This window comes from Chamaea fasciata, unplaced genomic scaffold, assembly GCF_029207755.1.
Source record: "Chamaea fasciata isolate MVZ Bird 193981 ecotype frontalis unplaced genomic scaffold, bChaFas1.0.hap1 SCAF_27, whole genome shotgun sequence".
Taxonomy (NCBI): Eukaryota; Metazoa; Chordata; class Aves; order Passeriformes; family Sylviidae; genus Chamaea; species Chamaea fasciata.
In genome coordinates, this window is record NW_027094112.1 from 4,498,681 (window position 1) to 4,517,415 (window position 18,735).

Sequence of the window (18,735 nt, forward strand, 5' to 3'; positions counted from 1 at the left end):
GGGGTTTTGGGCTTTTGTTTTTGGGCTTTTTGGGGGGTTTTTTGGGTTTTTTGGGGGTTTTTTTGGGGGTTTTTTTGGGGGGGTTTTGGGGCCTTTTTTGGGGCCTTTTTGGGGCTTTTTGGGGCTTTTTTGGGGTTTCTGGGGGAGTTTTTGGGGGTTTTTGGGGGTTTTTGAGGGGTTTTTGGGGGGTTTTTGGGGGGGTTTTTGAGGGGTTTTTGGGGGTTTTTTGGGGGTTTTTTGGGGGGGTTTTGGGGGGGTTTTTTGGGGGGGTTTTTTGGGGGTTTTTTGGGGGGTTTTTTGGGGTTTTTGGGGGGGGTTTTTGGGGGGGGTTTTTGGGGGGGGTTTTTGGGGGGGGTTTTTGGGGCTTTTTGGGGGGTTTTTTGGGGGTTTTGGGGGGGTTTAGGGGGGCTTTTGGGACTTTTTTGGGGCTTTTTTGGGGGTTATTTTGGGGTTTTTTGGGGGGTTTTTGGGGGGTTTTTTGGGGGGTTTTTGGGGGGTTTTTGGGGGTTTTTTGGGATTTTTTGGGGGGGTTTTGGGGGGTTTTTTGGGGGGGTTTTTTGGGGGGTTTTTTGGGCTTTTTTGGGCTTTTTTGGGGGGCTTTTTTTGGGTTTTTTTGGGGCTTTCTTTGGGCTTTTTTTGGGCTTTCTTTGGGGGTTTTTGGGGGGGGTTTTTTTTGGCTTTTTTGGGCTTTTTTAAGGGTTTTTTGGGAGGTGTTTTCTGGGCACTTTGGGGGATTTTTTTGGAGCTTTTTGCCTCCGCCTCCTCCGCCCCACACCCCAGGTCAACTCCACCTCCTGCTCCTCCTGGAATTCTCCTACAATTTCCACTTTTTTGGGTTTTTGTTGTTTTTTTGGGGTATTTTTTATTGTTTTTTTTTTTTTGTGGGTTTTTTTTTTGTTTGTTTTTTGGGGGCGGTTTTTTGGGCTTTTATGGGGGATTTTGGAGGGTTTTTTTTGGAGATTTTTGGGGGAGTTCTGGGGGTTTTTTGTTGGTTTTTTTTGGGGATTTTATTTTTGTTTATTTTTGGCTTTTTTGGGGCCTTTTTTGTTTTGTTTTTTTTTAATTTTTTTGCGGCTTTTTTGGGGTTTTGGGGGTATTTTATTTTTGGTGTTTTTTGGGGGGATTTTGGGATTTTTTGGGGGGTATTTCTGGGGGTTTTTTGGGGGGTTTCGGTGGGGGGGTTCGGTTCATTTTGGTTCATTTTGGAGGTTTTTTTGGGTTTTGTTTTTTTTTCTTTTGATGTTTTGGATTTGGGGTTTTTTTGGGTTTTTTGTGTGTTTGTTTTGGGGTTTTTATGGGTTTTTTTGTTGTTTTTTGGGGTTTTTTTTGGTTGGGTGCATTTTTTTTTGTTCATTTTTTTGGGGGGTTTTTTGTTTTGTTTTTTCCCTGCTCTGCTCCAGGTTTTTCCCCTGCCCTCCCAGCCCTGGAGCTCCCGGCTCTTCTTTCCCTCAGGAATTTTACTGAGGGGAAATGGGATTTTTCCCTCGGTTTTCCCGCCTTCCCCCGGGGTTTATCCCACCCTGCTCAGGAGGAGCAGTGGGAGCAGAATTCCAGCCGCATTCCCTCCCCCACAGCCCGGAGCTTTCCTGTGCCTTCCCCTTCTGCTTTCCTCCTGCTCCTTTTCCCGGGATTCCTTTTCCCGGGATTCCTTTTTCCCGGGATTCCCGTCCCTTTCTTTCCCGGGATTCCCGTCCCTTTCTTTCCCGGGATTCCTGTCCCTATTCCCGGGATTCCTGTCCCTATTCCCAGGATTCCCGTCCCTTTCTTTCCCGGGATTCCCATCCTTTCCTCCCAGGAAAGCAGGATCTGGTGGCCCTTCCCCAAGTGTCCCTCAGCAGGACATTGTCCCTCCATGTGTCACCAGTGTCCCCCTCCTCCTTCCTGAGGGGCCGGGTGACCGTCCTTGGGGGTGTCCCCGGGGGTGACAGTGACCCTGGGCTGTCCCCGTGGGTGACAGTGACAGTGACAGTGACCCTGGGCTGTGGCTGTGGGTGACAGTGACCCTGGGCTGTCCCCGTGGGTGACAGTGACACAGTGACAGTGACACAGTGACACAGTGACAATGACACGGTGACAGTGACACAGTGACAATGACAATGACACGGTGACAGTGACACAGTGACAATGACACAGTGACAATGACACAGTGACACAGTGACAATGACACGGTGACAGTGACACAGTGACAGTGACACAGTGACAATGACACAGTGACACAGTGACAGTGACACAGTGACAGTGACACAGTGACAATGACACAGTGACAATGACACAGTGACACAGTGACAATGACACAGTGACACAGTGACAATGACACGGTGACAGTGACATGGTGACAGTGACAATGTCACAGTGACAGTGACACAGTGACAATGACACGGTGACACAGTGACAGTGACACAGTGACAATGTCACAGTGACACAGTGACAATGACACGGTGACAGTGACACGGTGACAGTGACAATGTCACAGTGACACAGTGACAATGACACAGTGACACAGTGACAATGACACGGTGACAGTGACACGGTGACAGTGACAATGTCACAGTGACACAGTGACAATGACACAGTGACACAGTGACAATGACACGGTGACACAGTGACAGCGACACAGTGACAATGTCACAGTGACACAGTGACAATGACGCTGTCCGTGTCCCCGCAGACGCCTTTCCGCGGGCCGTGTCCCTGTGGGTGACAGTGACACAGTGACAGTGACAGTGACACGGTGACAATGACGCTGTCCGTGTCCCCGCAGACGCCTTTCCGTGGGCCGTGTCCCTGTGGGTGACAGTGACACAGTGACAGTGACACTGTGACAGTGACACAGTGACACAGTGACAGTGACACGGTGACAATGACGCTGTCCGTGTCCCCGCAGACGCCTTTCCGCGGGCCGTGTCCCTGTGGGTGACAGTGACACAGTGACAGTGACACAGTGACAATGTCACAGTGACAGTGACACAGTGACACAGTGACAGTGACACAGTGACAATGTCACAGTGACAGTGACAATGACGCTGTCCGTGTCCCCGCAGACGCCTTTCCGCGGGCCGTGTCCCTGTGGGTGACAGTGACACAGTGACAGTGACACAGTGACAGTGACACAGTGACAATGTCACAGTGACAGTGACAGTGACACAGTGACAGTGACACAGTGACAATGTCACAGTGACAGTGACAATGACGCTGTCCGTGTCCCCGCAGACACCTTTCCGCGGGCCGTGTCCGTCCGGCCGGCCGAGGCCCCGGGGCAGCCGCCGCCCGCACACCCGCAGTGTCCCCTGGCCCGGCCCGACCCCAGCAGCTTCGCCGCCAGCCTGAGGGAGCTGGAGAAGGTAAAATCCGGGAGAAAAGCCGGAAAATCCGGGATTGGGGTTGGGGAGTCTGGCCCTCAAGGAATGGGGTTTGGGATCCTGACCCCTCAGGGGTCGGGAACCCAAACTCTCAGGGAATGGGGTTTGGGAATCCACCCCCTCAGGGATTGGGAACCCAGACTCTCAGGGAATGGGGTTTGGGAATCCGCCCCCTCAGGGATCGGGATTTGGGAATCCGCCCCCTCGGGGAATGGGATTTGGGAATCCCATTTCCTGCGCATGGAAGCGAGCTCTGGATCCCCTCTGCCCCCTCATCCCAAAACCCCGACCGCCCACACCGGCCGCTTCCGTCGGGGAAAATGGCGCGCGGGGCGCGACCCGCCGGGAGTTTCCCCGTGCGAACGCCCCGTTCCCACCCGTGTCCCCGCAGTGCGGGTGGTACTGGGGCCCCATGAACTGGGAGGACGCCGAGATGAAGCTGAAGGGGAAGGCGGACGGGTCGTTCCTGGTGCGGGACAGCTCCGACCCGCGCTACATCCTGAGCCTGAGCTTCCGCTCGCAGGGCATCACCCACCACACCCGCATGGAGCACTACCGCGGTGAGTGACAATGGGACACGGGTGACAGGGGTGACAGGGGTGACAGGGCATCACCCAGCACACCCGCATGGAGCACTACCGCGGTGAGTGACAATGGGACACGGGTGACAGGGGTGACAGGGACAGGGCATCACCCAGCACACCCGCATGGAGCACTACCGCGGTGAGTGACAATGGGACAGGGTGACAGGGGTGACAGGGACAGGGCATCACCCAGCACACCCGCATGGAGCACTGCCGCGGTGAGTGACAATGGGACACGGGTGACAGGGGTGACAGGGACAGGGCATCACCCAGCACACCCGCATGGAGCACTACCGCGGTGAGTGACAATGGGACACGGGTGACAGGGGTGACAGGGGTGACAGGGACAGGGCATCACCCACCACACCCGCATGGAGCACTACCGCGGTGAGTGACAATGGGACACGGGTGACAGGGGTGACAGGGACAGGGCATCACCCAGCACACCCGCATGGAGCACTGCCGCGGTGAGTGACAATGGGACACGGGTGACAGGGGTGACAGGGACAGGGCATCACCCAGCACACCCGCATGGAGCACTGCCGCGGTGAGTGACAATGGGACACGGGTGACAGGGGTGACAGGGCATCACCCAGCACACCCGCATGGAGCACTACCGCGGTGAGTGACAGTGGGACACGGGTGACAGGGGTGACAGGGGTGACAGGGACAGGGCATCACCCAGCACACCCGCATGGAGCACTGCCGCGGTGAGTGACAATGGGACACGGGTGACAGGGGTGACAGGGGTGACAGGGACAGGGCATCACCCAGCACACCCGCATGGAGCACTGCCGCGGTGAGTGACAGTGGGACAGGGTGACAGGGGTGACAGGGGTGACAGGGACAGGGCATCACCCACCACACCCGCATGGAGCACTGCCGCGGTGAGTGACAATGGGACACGGGTGACAGGGGTGACAGGGACAGGGCATCACCCAGCACACCCGCATGGAGCACTGCCGCGGTGAGTGACAATGGGACAGGGTGACAGGGGTGACAGGGACAGGGCATCACCCAGCACACCCGCATGGAGCACTGCCGCGGTGAGTGACAATGGGACACGGGTGACAGGGGTGACAGGGACAGGGCATCACCCAGCACACCCGCATGGAGCACTACCGCGGTGAGTGACAATGGGACACGGGTGACAGGGGTGACAGGGACAGGGCATCACCCAGCACACCCGCATGGAGCACTACCGCGGTGAGTGACAATGGGACACGGGTGACAGGGGTGACAGGGGTGACAGGGACAGGGCATCACCCAGCACACCCGCATGGAGCACTACCGCGGTGAGTGACAATGGGACACGGGTGACAGGGGTGACAGGGACAGGGCATCACCCAGCACACCCGCATGGAGCACTACCGCGGTGAGTGACAGTGGGACAGGGTGACAGGGGTGACAGGGACAGGGCATCACCCAGCACACCCGCATGGAGCACTGCCGCGGTGAGTGACAATGGGACAGGGTGACAGGGGTGACAGGGGTGACAGGGACAGGGCATCACCCAGCACACCCGCATGGAGCACTGCCGCGGTGAGTGACAGTGTGACACGGGTGACAGGGGTGACAGGGACAGGGCATCACCCAGCACACCCGCATGGAGCACTGCCGCGGTGAGTGACAATGGGACACGGGTGACAGGGGTGACAGGGACAGGGCATCACCCAGCACACCCGCATGGAGCACTACCGCGGTGAGTGACAATGGGACACGGGTGACAGGGGTGACAGGGACAGGGCATCACCCAGCACACCCGCATGGAGCACTACCGCGGTGAGTGACAATGGGACACGGGTGACAGGGGTGACAGGGGTGACAGGGACAGGGCATCACCCAGCACACCCGCATGGAGCACTACCGCGGTGAGTGACAATGGGACACGGGTGACAGGGGTGACAGGGACAGGGCATCACCCAGCACACCCGCATGGAGCACTACCGCGGTGAGTGACAGTGGGACAGGGTGACAGGGGTGACAGGGACAGGGCATCACCCAGCACACCCGCATGGAGCACTGCCGCGGTGAGTGACAATGGGACAGGGTGACAGGGGTGACAGGGGTGACAGGGACAGGGCATCACCCAGCACACCCGCATGGAGCACTACCGCGGTGAGTGACAATGGGACACGGGTGACAGGGGTGACAGGGGTGACAGGGACAGGGCATCACCCACCACACCCGCATGGAGCACTACCGCGGTGAGTGACAATGGGACAGGGTGACAGGGGTGACAGGGACAGGGCATCACCCAGCACACCCGCATGGAGCACTACCGCGGTGAGTGACAATGGGACACGGGTGACAGGGGTGACAGGGACAGGGCATCACCCAGCACACCCGCATGGAGCACTGCCGCGGTGAGTGACAGTGGGACACGGGTGACAGGGGTGACAGGGACAGGGCATCACCCAGCACACCCGCATGGAGCACTGCCGCGGTGAGTGACAATGGGACACGGGTGACAGGGGTGACAGGGGTGACAGGGACAGGGCATCACCCAGCACACCCGCATGGAGCACTACCGCGGTGAGTGACAGTGGGACACGGGTGACAGGGGTGACAGGGGTGACAGGGACAGGGCATCACCCAGCACATCCGCATGGAGCACTACCGCGGTGAGTGACAATGGGACAAGGGTGACAGGGGTGACAGGGGTGACAGGGACAGGGCATCACCCAGCACACCCGCATGGAGCACTGCCGCGGTGAGTGACAATGGGACACGGGTGACAGGGGTGACAGGGACAGGGCATCACCCAGCACACCCGCATGGAGCACTGCCGCGGTGAGTGACAATGGGACACGGGTGACAGGGGTGACAGGGACAGGGCATCACCCAGCACACCCGCATGGAGCACTACCGCGGTGAGTGACAATGGGACACGGGTGACAGGGGTGACAGGGACAGGGCATCACCCAGCACACCCGCATGGAGCACTACCGCGGTGAGTGACAATGGGACACGGGTGACAGGGGTGACAGGGGTGACAGGGACAGGGCATCACCCAGCACACCCGCATGGAGCACTACCGCGGTGAGTGACAATGGGACACGGGTGACAGGGGTGACAGGGACAGGGCATCACCCAGCACACCCGCATGGAGCACTACCGCGGTGAGTGACAGTGGGACAGGGTGACAGGGGTGACAGGGACAGGGCATCACCCAGCACACCCGCATGGAGCACTGCCGCGGTGAGTGACAATGGGACAGGGTGACAGGGGTGACAGGGGTGACAGGGACAGGGCATCACCCAGCACACCCGCATGGAGCACTACCGCGGTGAGTGACAATGGGACACGGGTGACAGGGGTGACAGGGGTGACAGGGACAGGGCATCACCCACCACACCCGCATGGAGCACTACCGCGGTGAGTGACAATGGGACAGGGTGACAGGGGTGACAGGGACAGGGCATCACCCAGCACACCCGCATGGAGCACTACCGCGGTGAGTGACAATGGGACACGGGTGACAGGGGTGACAGGGACAGGGCATCACCCAGCACACCCGCATGGAGCACTACCGCGGTGAGTGACAGTGGGACAGGGTGACAGGGGTGACAGGGACAGGGCATCACCCAGCACACCCGCATGGAGCACTGCCGCGGTGAGTGACAGTGGGACACGGGTGACAGGGGTGACAGGGACAGGGCATCACCCAGCACACCCGCATGGAGCACTGCCGCGGTGAGTGACAATGGGACACGGGTGACAGGGGTGACAGGGGTGACAGGGACAGGGCATCACCCAGCACACCCGCGTGGAGCACTGCCGCGGTGAGTGACAATGGGACACGGGTGACAGGGGTGACAGGGGTGACAGGGACAGGGCATCACCCAGCACACCCGCATGGAGCACTACCGCGGTGAGTGACAGTGGGACACGGGTGACAGGGGTGACAGGGGTGACAGGGACAGGGCATCACCCAGCACATCCGCATGGAGCACTACCGCGGTGAGTGACAATGGGACAAGGGTGACAGGGGTGACAGGGGTGACAGGGACAGGGCATCACCCAGCACACCCGCATGGAGCACTGCCGCGGTGAGTGACAATGGGACACGGGTGACAGGGGTGACAGGGACAGGGCATCACCCAGCACACCCGCATGGAGCACTGCCGCGGTGAGTGACAATGGGACACGGGTGACAGGGGTGACAGGGACAGGGCATCACCCAGCACACCCGCATGGAGCACTACCGCGGTGAGTGACAATGGGACACGGGTGACAGGGGTGACAGGGCATCACCCAGCACACCCGCATGGAGCACTGCCGCGGTGAGGAACGGGGAACAACGGGGCCTGGGGGGGCGGGTTAAAAACAATTGTGGGCGCCATAAAAGTGAATATGGGTTTGTTGGGGGTGTTATAAATAACTGTGGAGGTGTTAAAAATAATTATGGGGGTGTTATAAATAACTGTGGGGGTGTTAAAATAATTATGGGGGTGTTATAAATAACTGTGGGGGTGTTAAAATAATTATGGGGGTGTTATAAATAACTGTGGGGGTGTTAAAATAATTATGGGGGTGTTATAAATAACTGTGGGGGGTTAAAATAATTATGGGGGTGTTATAAATAACTGTGGGGGTGTTAAAAATAATTATGGGGGTGTTATAAATAACTGTGGGGGTGTTAAAATAATTATGGGGGTGTTATAAATAACTGTGGGGGTGTTAAAAATAATTATGGGGGTGTTATAAATAACTGTGGGGGGTTAAAATAATTATGGGGGTGTTATAAATAACTGTGGGGGTGTTAAAAATAATTATGGGGGTGTTATAAATAACTGTGGGGGTGTTAAAATAATTATGGGGGTGCTGTAAGTAACTGTGGGGGTGTTGTAAATAACTGTGGGGTTCTTCTGAATAATTTTTGGGGCTGTTTACGATCGGCCACGGGGTCGCTGGCTTTTGGTTTTGTAACGGCGGTAGTAATTAGGACTCGATGTCTAATGACGTTGTTGGGTTTTGTGATTAATGATGTCGAGAAGGTTGTAGAAGTAGTATTGTTTATTCTGAAGAAGAATGTTGATATAATTATGGTAACCACATTAATATTAATTGGTGAATGGTAATTGTAACGGCGAGGTGCCAGGGCCCTGGGAAAACGGGAATAACGAGGTGCCAGGGCCTCGGGAAAATGGATTTGAAGGGAATCCCGCCACATTCCGGTCTTCAGGAGGAGGAATTCCTGGGAAACTGGCAGAGGCTGCGCAGGGAGTCGCCATCCCTGGCAGTGTCCCCAAACCTGTGTGGAGGGGACACCTGGGGACACCTGGGGACACCTGGGGACACCTGGGGACCCTCGGGGACCCCTGGGGACCCCTGGGGACACCTGGGGACACCTGGAGACCCTCGGGGACACCTGGGGACCCTCGGGGACCCTCGGGGACACCTGGGGACCCTCGGGGACACCTGGGGACCCTCGGGGACCCTCGGGGACCCCTGGGGACACCTGGGGACACCTGGAGACCCTCGGGGACACCTGGGGACCCTCGGGGACCCTCGGGGACACCTGGGGACCCTCGGGGACACCTGGGGACCCTCGGGGACCCTCGGGGACCCCTGGGGACCCTCGGGGACCCTCGGAGACACCTGAGGACACGGTGCCACAGCCCGGCGGACGGCTGGCACCTCTGCCATCCCAGAGAATTCCCGGATTTTGGTGCCAGGAGGGGCACCCAGGTGTCCCCAGCTCCGGTGTCGCCCCGGGCGTGTCAGGTGACAGAGTATCCAATTAACAGGGCCGTTAATTAAAGAGCAGGAAGGTGAAACTGCTGCCCTGGAAAACGATCCCGGGGCTGGGGAATGGGGACAGCAGCACCCGGGAGCTGGGAATTCTCCCAGGTCACCTTCCCTTGGGAACGTGGGGATGGAGCAGGGACACTCCGGCGTGGAGGAACAGTTAATTGAGAAATATGATTTAATTTAATTGATAAATAGAAGGATATTGAATGGATTACGTAGAATATTGAATTGATAGATAGACGAATATTTAATGGATTACGTAGAAAATTTAATTGATAAATACAAGGGTATTTAATTGATAAATAGAGGAATATTTCATGGATTACATAGAATATTTAATTGATAAATATAAGGGCAATTAATTGATAAATAGAAGAATATTTAGTGGATTATGTAGAATATTTAATTGATTAATAAAAGGACATTTAATTGATAAATAGAAGAATATTTCATGGATTACATAGAATATTTAATTGATAAATATAAGGGCAATTAATTGATAAATAGAAGAATATTTAGTGGATTATGTAGAATATTTAATTGATTAATAAAAGGACATTTAATTGATAAATAAAAGAATATTTAATGGATTACATAGAATATTTAATTGATAAATATAAGGGCAATTAATTGATACATAGAAGAATATTTAATGGATTATGTAGAATATTTAATTGATTAATAAAAGGACTTTTAATTGATAAATAGAAGAATATTTAATGGATTACGTAGAAAATTTAATTGATAAATATTCGGGTACTTGAGTAAATATAGGAATATTTAATGGCTTATATGGAATATTGAATTGATTAAATATAAGGGTATTTAATTGATTAATAGAAGGGCTTTTAATGGATTAAATAGGAGAATATTAAATGGAATTAGTAGAAGAATATGTAATGGATTAAATAGAAGAGTATTTAATTGATTCAATAGAAGGATAGTTAATATTCCTCGGAATAACAGGAATAATTCCACCGTGCTTTCCCAAAATTCCATGGAATAGTGGGAATGATTCCCCTGTGCTTTCCCAAAAATTCTTGGAATGATGGGAATAAATCCCCTGTGCTGTACCAAAAATCCCTTGAAAGACTGGGAATAATTCCCTTGTGTTTTCCCAAAAACCCCCTGGGATAACGGGAATAATTCCTCTGTGTCCTCCCAAAAATCCCTCAGAATAACGGGAATAATTCTCCTGTGCTGTGCCAAAAATTCCTTGGAATAACGGGAATCAATCCCCTTTTGCTGTGCCAAATAAACCCCTCCTTGGAATAACGGGACAAAATCTCCTGTGTTTTCCCGAAAACCCCTTGGAATAGTGGGAATAAATCCCCTGTGCTTTCCCGACAACCTCCATGGGATGCCGGGAATGATCCCCCGTTCTCTCTCGGGAAGGGACCTTCAGCCTGTGGTGCCACCCCAAGTTCGAGGACCGCTGCCAGTCCGTGGTGGAGTTCATCAAGAGAGCCATCATGCACTCCAAGAACGGGAAATTCCTCTACTTCCTGCGCTCCAGGGTGCCAGGTGAGCCGGGAGTGGGAATTCCGGGGCCCAGGTGAGATGGGAGTGGGAATTCCGGGTGCCAGGTGAGATGGGAGTGGGAATTCCGGGGTCCAGGTGAGATGGGAGTGGGAATTCCGGGTGCCAGGTGAGCTGGGAGTGGGAATTCCGGGCTCCAGGTGAGCCGGGAGTGGGAATTCTGGGGTTCAGGTGAGCTGGGAGTGGGAATTCCGGGGTCCAGGTGAGATGGGAGTGGGAATTCCGGGGTCCAGGTGAGCCGGGAGTGGGAATTCTGGGATCCAGGTGAGCCGGGAGTGGGAATTCCGGGGTGCAGGTGAGCCGGGAGTGGGAATTCCGGGGTCCAGGTGAGCCGGGAGTGGGAATTCCGGGTGCCAGGTGAGCCGGGAGTGGGAATTCCGGGGCCCAGGTGAGATGGGAGTGGGAATTCCGGGGTCCAGGTGAGCTGGGAGTGGGAATTCTGGGGGTCCAGGTGAGATGGGAGTGGGAATTCCGGGGTGCCAGGTGAGCCGGGAGTGGGAATTCCGGGGTCCAGGTGAGATGAGAGTGGGAATTCTGGGGTGCAGGTGAGATGGGAGTGGGAATTCCGGGGTCCAGGTGAGCCGGGAGTGGGAATTCTGGGGTGCCAGGGGTCCAGGGGAGCCTGGGAATGGATTTTTCGTGGCTCCAGGTGCTCCTGGAATGGGAATTCTGGGGGTCCGGGGGTTCCAGGTGAAGTTTTTCACCTCCCTGCGATACCGTCTGAGCCCTTGGAAAACCCGAGTAAAGCGGAATTCCCATCCGCACTCCCACCTCTCCGTCAATCCCCGTTTAACCCTGACCTCCAAAATCTCCTTTTTTCCCCCCGAAACCCCCAAACCGACCCCTCCCCCCGCCCACGGCCAGGTCTCCCTCCGACGCCGGTGCAGCTGCTGTATCCCGTCTCCAGGTTCAGCAACGTCAAATCCCTGCAGCACCTCTGCCGCTTCCGCATCCGCCAGCTGGTCCGGATCGACCACATTCCCGACCTGCCGCTGCCCAAGTGAGGCCCTTGGAATTCCCTCGGCCCGCCGGGAGGGGAATTGCCGAGTTTTCCCGGTTTTTTGGGATGGGCTGCGCGGGCTTCGGGAGTTGGGAGCGGGGTTGGGAATGAGGAATTTTCTTTTCCGCCGGAATGTCGGAGGGGCTGCGGGCTCAGGGGTCTTCCCGTCCTCTTCCCAGTGTTTTTCCAGGGATCTGTCTCGGGAATATTTGAAGGATTATGGTTCGGGGGGGGGGGATCCGGCTCTTCCCGGTGTTTTTCCAGGGATCCAGCTCTCGTTGTGTTTTGGGAATGTTGGGAAGGTTGTGGCTCAGGGATCCGGCTCTTCCCGATGTTTTTCCAGGGATCCAGCTCCCGTTGTGTTTTGGGAATGTTGGAAGGGTTGTGGCTCAGGGATCCGGCTCTTCCCGATGTTTTTCCAGGGATCCAGCTCCCGTTGTGTTTTGGGAATGTTGGAAGGGTTGTGGCTCAGGGATCCGGCTCTTCCCAGTGTTTTTCCAGGGAAAAACCTCTGGTTGTTTTTTGGGAATTCTAGCGGGGCTCTGGGAATGTCGGAGGGGCTGTGCTCTGGGAATTTTGGAAGGGTTGTAGCTCAGGGATCCAGCTCTGGTTGTTTTTTTGGGAATTCCGGAGGGCGCGTGGCTCAGGGATCCGGCCGCTCCCGGTGTTTTCCCAGGCCCCTGATCTCCTACATCCGCAAGTTCTACTACTACGACCCGCAGGAGGAGCAGTACCTGTCCCTGAAGGAGGCCCAGCTCATCTCCCGACACAGCCAGGAGCCCCAGTCCTCCACGTAGCCGGGCGGCCCCGCGGCCACGGTGCGGGAACGGGGCGGGAACGGTGCGGGAACAGTGGGGGAACGGGGCGGGAACGGGGCAGGAACGGGGCGGGAACGGTGGGGGAACGGTGCGGGAACGGTGCGGGAACGGTGCGGGAACGGTGCGGGAACGGTGCGGGAACGGTGGGGGAACGGTGGGGGAACGGTGCGGGAACGGTGCGGGAACGGTGCGGGAACGGGGCGGGAACGGTGCGGGAACGGTGCGGGAACGGTGCGGGAACAGTGGGGGAACGGTGCGGGAACGGTGCGGGAACGGGGCGGGAACGGTGCGGGAACGGTGCGGGAACAGTGGGGGAACGGTGCGGGAACGGTGCGGGAACGGTGCGGGAACGGTGCGGGAACGGGGCGGGAACGGGGCGGGAACGGTGGGGGAACGGTGCGGGAACGGTGCGGGAACGGGGCGGGAACGGGGCGGGAACGGTGCGGGAACGGTGCGGGAACGGTGCGGGAACGGTGGGGGAGTGGTGGGGGAACGGTGGGGGAACGGTGCGGGATCGGTGGGGGAACGGTGGGGGAACGGTGCGGGAACGGTGCGGGAACGGGGCGGGAGCGGTGCGGGAGCGGTGGGGGAGCGGTGGGGGAGCGGTGGGGGAGCGGTGGGGGAACGGTGCGGGATCGGTGGGGGAACGGTGGGGGAACGGGGCGGGAACGGTGCGGGAACGGTGCGGGAACGGTGGGGGAACGGTGGGGGAGCGGTGGGGGAACGGTGGGGGAACGGTGCGGGAACGGTGCGGGAACGGTGGGGGAGCGGTGGGGGAGCGGTGGGGGAACGGTGGGGGAACGGTGGGGGAACGGTGGGGGAACGGGGCGGGAACGGTGCGGGAACGGTGCGGGAACGGTGGGGGAGCGGTGGGGGAACGGTGGGGGAACGGTGGGGGAACGGTGGGGGAACGGTGGGGGAACGGTGCGGGAACGGTGCGGGAACGGTGGGGGAACGGTGCGGGAACGGTGGGGGAACGGTGCGGGAGCGGTGGGGGAGCGGTGCGGGAACGGTGCGGGAGCGGTGCGGGAGCGGTGCGGGAACGGTGCGGGAGCGGTGCGGGAGCGGTGCGGGAACGGTGGGGGAACGGTGCGGGAACGGTGCGGGAACGGTGGGGGAATGGTGCGGGAACGGTGGGGGAACGGGGCAGGAATGGGCCGGGAATGGTGTGGGAATGAACCAGGATGGTCTGGATCCATCTGGGAATGGTCTGGGAATGGTTTGGGAATGGGCCAAGAATGGTCTGGAGTAGACTGGGGATGGGTGCGAATGATCTGGGAATGGTGTGGGAATGGTCTGGAGTGGTCTGGGATGGTCGGGAATGGGCTCGGGATGACTCGGGATGGTCTGGATCCATCTGGGAATGGTGTGGAAGTGGTCTGGGATGGTTTGGAAATGGTCGGGAATGGTCTGGGCTTGGTCTGGAATGGGTGGGAACGGTCTGGAATGGTCAGGAATGGTCTGGGATTGGTCTGGAATGTTTGGGAATGGTCGGGAATGGTCTGGGATTGGTCTGGAATGGGTGGGAACGGTCTGGAATGGTCGGGAATGGTCGGGATTGGTCTGGAATGGTTGGGGACGGTCTGGAATAGTTGGAAATGGTCTGGGATTGGTCTGGAATGGTCGGGATTGGTCTGGAATGATCTGGGATTGGTCTGGAATGGTCGGGAATGGTCGGGATTGGTCTGGAATGGGTGGGAACGGTCTGGGATTGGTCTGGAATGGTCGGGAATGGTCGGGATTGGTCTGGAATGGGTGGGAACGGTGCCCCATCCCAGGATCACTCCCGTGTCCCGCTGTTCCCTCAGACCCGCAAACCCCCCCGGGAATCGTGGGGCTGCTCACCCAGGGCTGTGTTATCATTCCCGGCGTTTCCTTGGGAAAGGGAACAGGATTTCTTTCCTTTCAGCATTCCCAGTTTTCCTTGGGAAGCAGGAACAAGGCTTCCTGACCTTTTCCCATTCCCACCTTTCCTCAGGAAGGATTCCCAACCCTCGTGCTCTTCCCCTTTTCCCGTTCCCCCTCTCCTGCAGGCCCCCAATCCCATCCCTGATCCCGATTCCCGCCGTTTTTTCCCAGCAGGAATTTGGTCGTTGCCCTTCCTCCGAGCCCGGCCGTGACCACGAGGAGGAGGAGGAGGGAGGAGGAGGAAGGAGGAGGCCGAGCTCCTGCTGCTGCTGCTCTTTTCCCTGGAGGAGAGAGAGCCCAGCATTCCCAGGAAAAGCCAGCAGCATTCCCAGGAAAAGCCCAGCAGCATTCCCAGGATCCTGGGAAAAGGAAATCCCCAGGGAGGTGGGACGAAGAATGTCGTGGCGCTATTCCCGAGGTTTCCGGGGAAGTTTTTCCTTTGGATGTCTTTGGGATGTTTTTATTTTATTTTTTTATCGTTATTATTATTTTTCGGCACGAGGGGGGGAAAAAAAAACCCCAAAACTGATCCCGCTGGAATTTTTCCGATCCCGCTGGAATTTTTCCGATCCCGCCTTGGGAATTCCAAGGTTGTGGGGGGGAGAGGGAGGGAAAAAAAAAAAAAAAAAGTGGGAATTCTTTGGGAAGATCCGTCTGCTTTGATCCTCGGGGAGAGCTGCAAAAGGAGCCAGGGGAATGGAAAAACCTTTGGGAATAAACCCTTGGGAATAAACCCTTGGGAATGACCCTTGGGAATAAACCCTTGGGAATAAACCCTTGGGAATAAACCCTTGGGAAAAACCCCTGGGAATAACCTCTGGGAATAAATAACGTGGAGTTCTGAGCAGCTCCCGGCATTTGGGAAGAAGAGATCCAAACCCTCCAGGATCCTCTTGGGAAAAAAAAGCTGGAGCCCGTGGAAGCGAAGGAAGGAAGAGCTTTGGATGTGGTGGATCCAAAAAGGGGGAAAAATTCCCTGGAGAAGATTCCCGCCGGGAAGGTGGAAAAGCTGCTGCGGGAATTCTCGGCAGCCGTCCCCTGGATCATCCCACGGCTCGGCAGATTCCGGAGGCCGGGAGCGGAATGGTTTCCTTCGGAATGCTGAGGATCCTCCTGGAGCAGCTCCCTGGGAACATCTGGGAACGGCAAATCCCGGGGGGATTTGGTGGCTCTTTTCCCGGATTTTGGGGCCCAAATTCCATCCCCCCCCCACCCACCCCGAGCGGGAATTCCGTGCTGGGAATTCTGGAGAAGCCTCTTCCCCCTCTCCCGTGTTTTAAGGAGCAGAATTCCAGTGAATCCAAGGAATTTATTATTTTTTTTTTTATCCCATCCTGCTGGATCTGAGGATTTCCCCCCCGGGAGCTGCCAGGAAGCTCAGAGGGATGATCCCTGGAATTCCCGGGGATTTTTTCATGGGAAAAAGGAAGGAAAATTCCTGAGGTTTTTTTTTTTTTTGAGCTGCTTTGCCGCCAAAGGTGCTACAAATCTCCTGCCCCTCCTCCAGCCGGGATTTGGAGAGGGAAAAAAAATATCCCTCCGACAAAAATTCCAGGATTCTGGGTGAAACTTGAGCTTCAAAATCCATGGAAAAACAACAAACCTCGTGGGACTGTGTGAGGGAAGAGAGCCAGGCCTGCTCCAAGCTTTTCTTCCCGAAAAAGAAACTCGGGAAGAAGGGGGGAAAAAAACCCCAAAAGGCGTGGAAATTGGGAAGGGGAAATCCAGGGAAAAAAATTTTTTAGGGAAAAGCCACCAAAAAGCCGGATTTTCCCAAAGGATTCCGGCTTCCAGGAGGAAGGAATTGGCTCTTTTCCTTCATTCCTGGCTGCTGAAAACTCCTGGGGATGATTTTATCCCTAAAATTCCACCGTGAGGGGTTGGGGAGGAGCTGGACGCCCACCTGAGCCCCCTTGGATTTTTGGGAATTTTAGGGATTTATCCGCCTTTCCAAAATCCCCTTTGGGTTTTAGGAATTCTGGGATTTATCCTTTGGATTTTGGGAATCGAGGGATTCCTCCACCTTTCCCAAACCCCTCTGGATTTTTGGGATTCCCAAAAATTCCCATGGGATCGGGGGGATCCCAGCAGTGCTGCCTCCAAATGTGCCTCCAGCTGCAAAGCACAACCAGTGCTCCCAGTGCTCCCAGTGCCACCCCGGGGTGCTCCCAGTGCTCCCAGTGCCACCCTGGGGTGCTCCCAGTGCTCCCAGTGCCGCCCCGGGGTGCTCCCAGTGCTCCCAGTGCCGCCCTGGGGTGCTCCCAGTGCTCCCAGTGCCACCCTGGGGTGCTCCCAGTGCTCCCAGTGCCACCCCGGGGTGCTCCCAGTGCTCCCAGTGCCACCCCGGGGTGCTCCCAGTGCTCCCAGTGCCGCCCCGGGGTGCTCCCAGTGCTCCCAGTGCCGCCCTGGGGTGCTCCCAGTGCTCCCAGTGCCGCCCCGGGGTGCTCCCAGTGCTCCCAGTGCCACCCTGGGGTGCTCCCAGTGCCACCTTCGGGTGCTCCCAGTGCTCCCAGTGCCACCCTAGGGTGCTCCCAGTGCTCCAAAATCCCAGCCTGGGATGTTCCCAGTCCCTAAAAATCCACCCTGGGGTTTTCCCAGTCCCATAAACTCCACCCTGGGGTGTTCCCAGTGCTCCCAGTGCCACCCTGGGGTGTTCCCAGTGCTCCCAGTGCCACCCTGGGGTGCTCCCAGTGCTCCCAGTAACCCAAAATCCCACCCTGGGGTGCTCCCAGTGCTCCCAGTAACCCAAAATCCCACCCTGGGGTGCTCCCAGTGCTCCCAGTGCTCCCAGTTCAGGGCTTCACCCCAAACCCCAGGAATTCCGCGGCGCTCCAGCCTCGCCTTTGGAGGAGGAAGGAGCAGCTCCCAGGATTTTGGGAATCGCCCTTTGGAATTTAAAACAAAAACAAAAACAAAACCGCAAAAAAATGCAGCTTTTGCTTAATTTGATCTTTATTTTTATCCCCCTCTTTTTTTTTTCCTTTTTAATTGTTTTGATTTTAATTTTAATATTTGAATTTTAATTTTTGAATTTTAATTTTTTTTAAAAAATTCGTTTTTGGGTTTGTTTTTTTTTTTTTTGGTTTTTGTTTTTGGTTTTTTTTTTTTTTGGTGTGTGCTTAATTTATTCGAATAGTGTCTGTATAATTTATTTTCGTAAATATATGAGAAAAGTTACTAAATGGTTAAAAAAGAAAGAGAAGAAAATAATAGAAATAATAATTAATAATAATAATAATTAAAAAAAAAACAAAACCAAACGGACTTTGCAGGCCAATCTTTCAGATTTAATGGAGGGGGGAAAAAAATTAATAATAATAATAATAATAATAATATTAATAAGAAAACGGGGGGGTTTTGATATGAACCACAAATGCACTTTGGGGTGTGTTTGGTTATTTTTGGGGGGCCGGGGGTTTGTGTGTAAATATTGTTTATAGGCATGTTCGGCCTCTCTCGTGGGGGGGATTTTAGGAACTGCTGGAATTCCTGGAATTTTGGGGGGAGTTGGGGGGGTTTTTTTTGGGAATTTTTTTTTTTTTTCCCTACAGGATCAGCCGGGAGGAGCTGACTTGGTGTTTGTAAAATTCGATTTTTAGCGTCCGGTTTTTTGGGGGTTGATTTGGGATTGATTTTTTTTTTTTTTTTTTTTTTTTGCTGTCGGGAGGGGTGGGAAGGGAAAAGAGAGAAAGGGTTTGAAATAAAAATTCTTGGAAATTCTTGGATTTTGGGGTTTTTTTTTTTGCCTTTGTGGTGGATTCCGAGCCCGT

The 18,735-nt window shown here is 55.7% G+C and overlaps 1 protein-coding gene across 1 annotated transcript; it reads left to right on the forward strand.

Annotated features, from left to right (window-relative positions):
- Positions 1 to 3,164: 3,164 nt before the first annotated feature.
- On the forward strand, positions 3,165 to 18,631 carry LOC136301682 (suppressor of cytokine signaling 7-like; the record flags this gene model as incomplete). The annotated part of the gene is made up of 6 exons (XM_066204806.1): positions 3,165 to 3,341; positions 3,751 to 3,919; positions 11,096 to 11,224; positions 12,104 to 12,239; positions 12,916 to 13,057; positions 15,140 to 18,631. Coding segments are annotated over 5 exons (732 nt in total), but the record flags the coding sequence as incomplete, so codon positions are not given.
- Between the last annotated feature and the right edge of the window lie 104 nt (positions 18,632 to 18,735).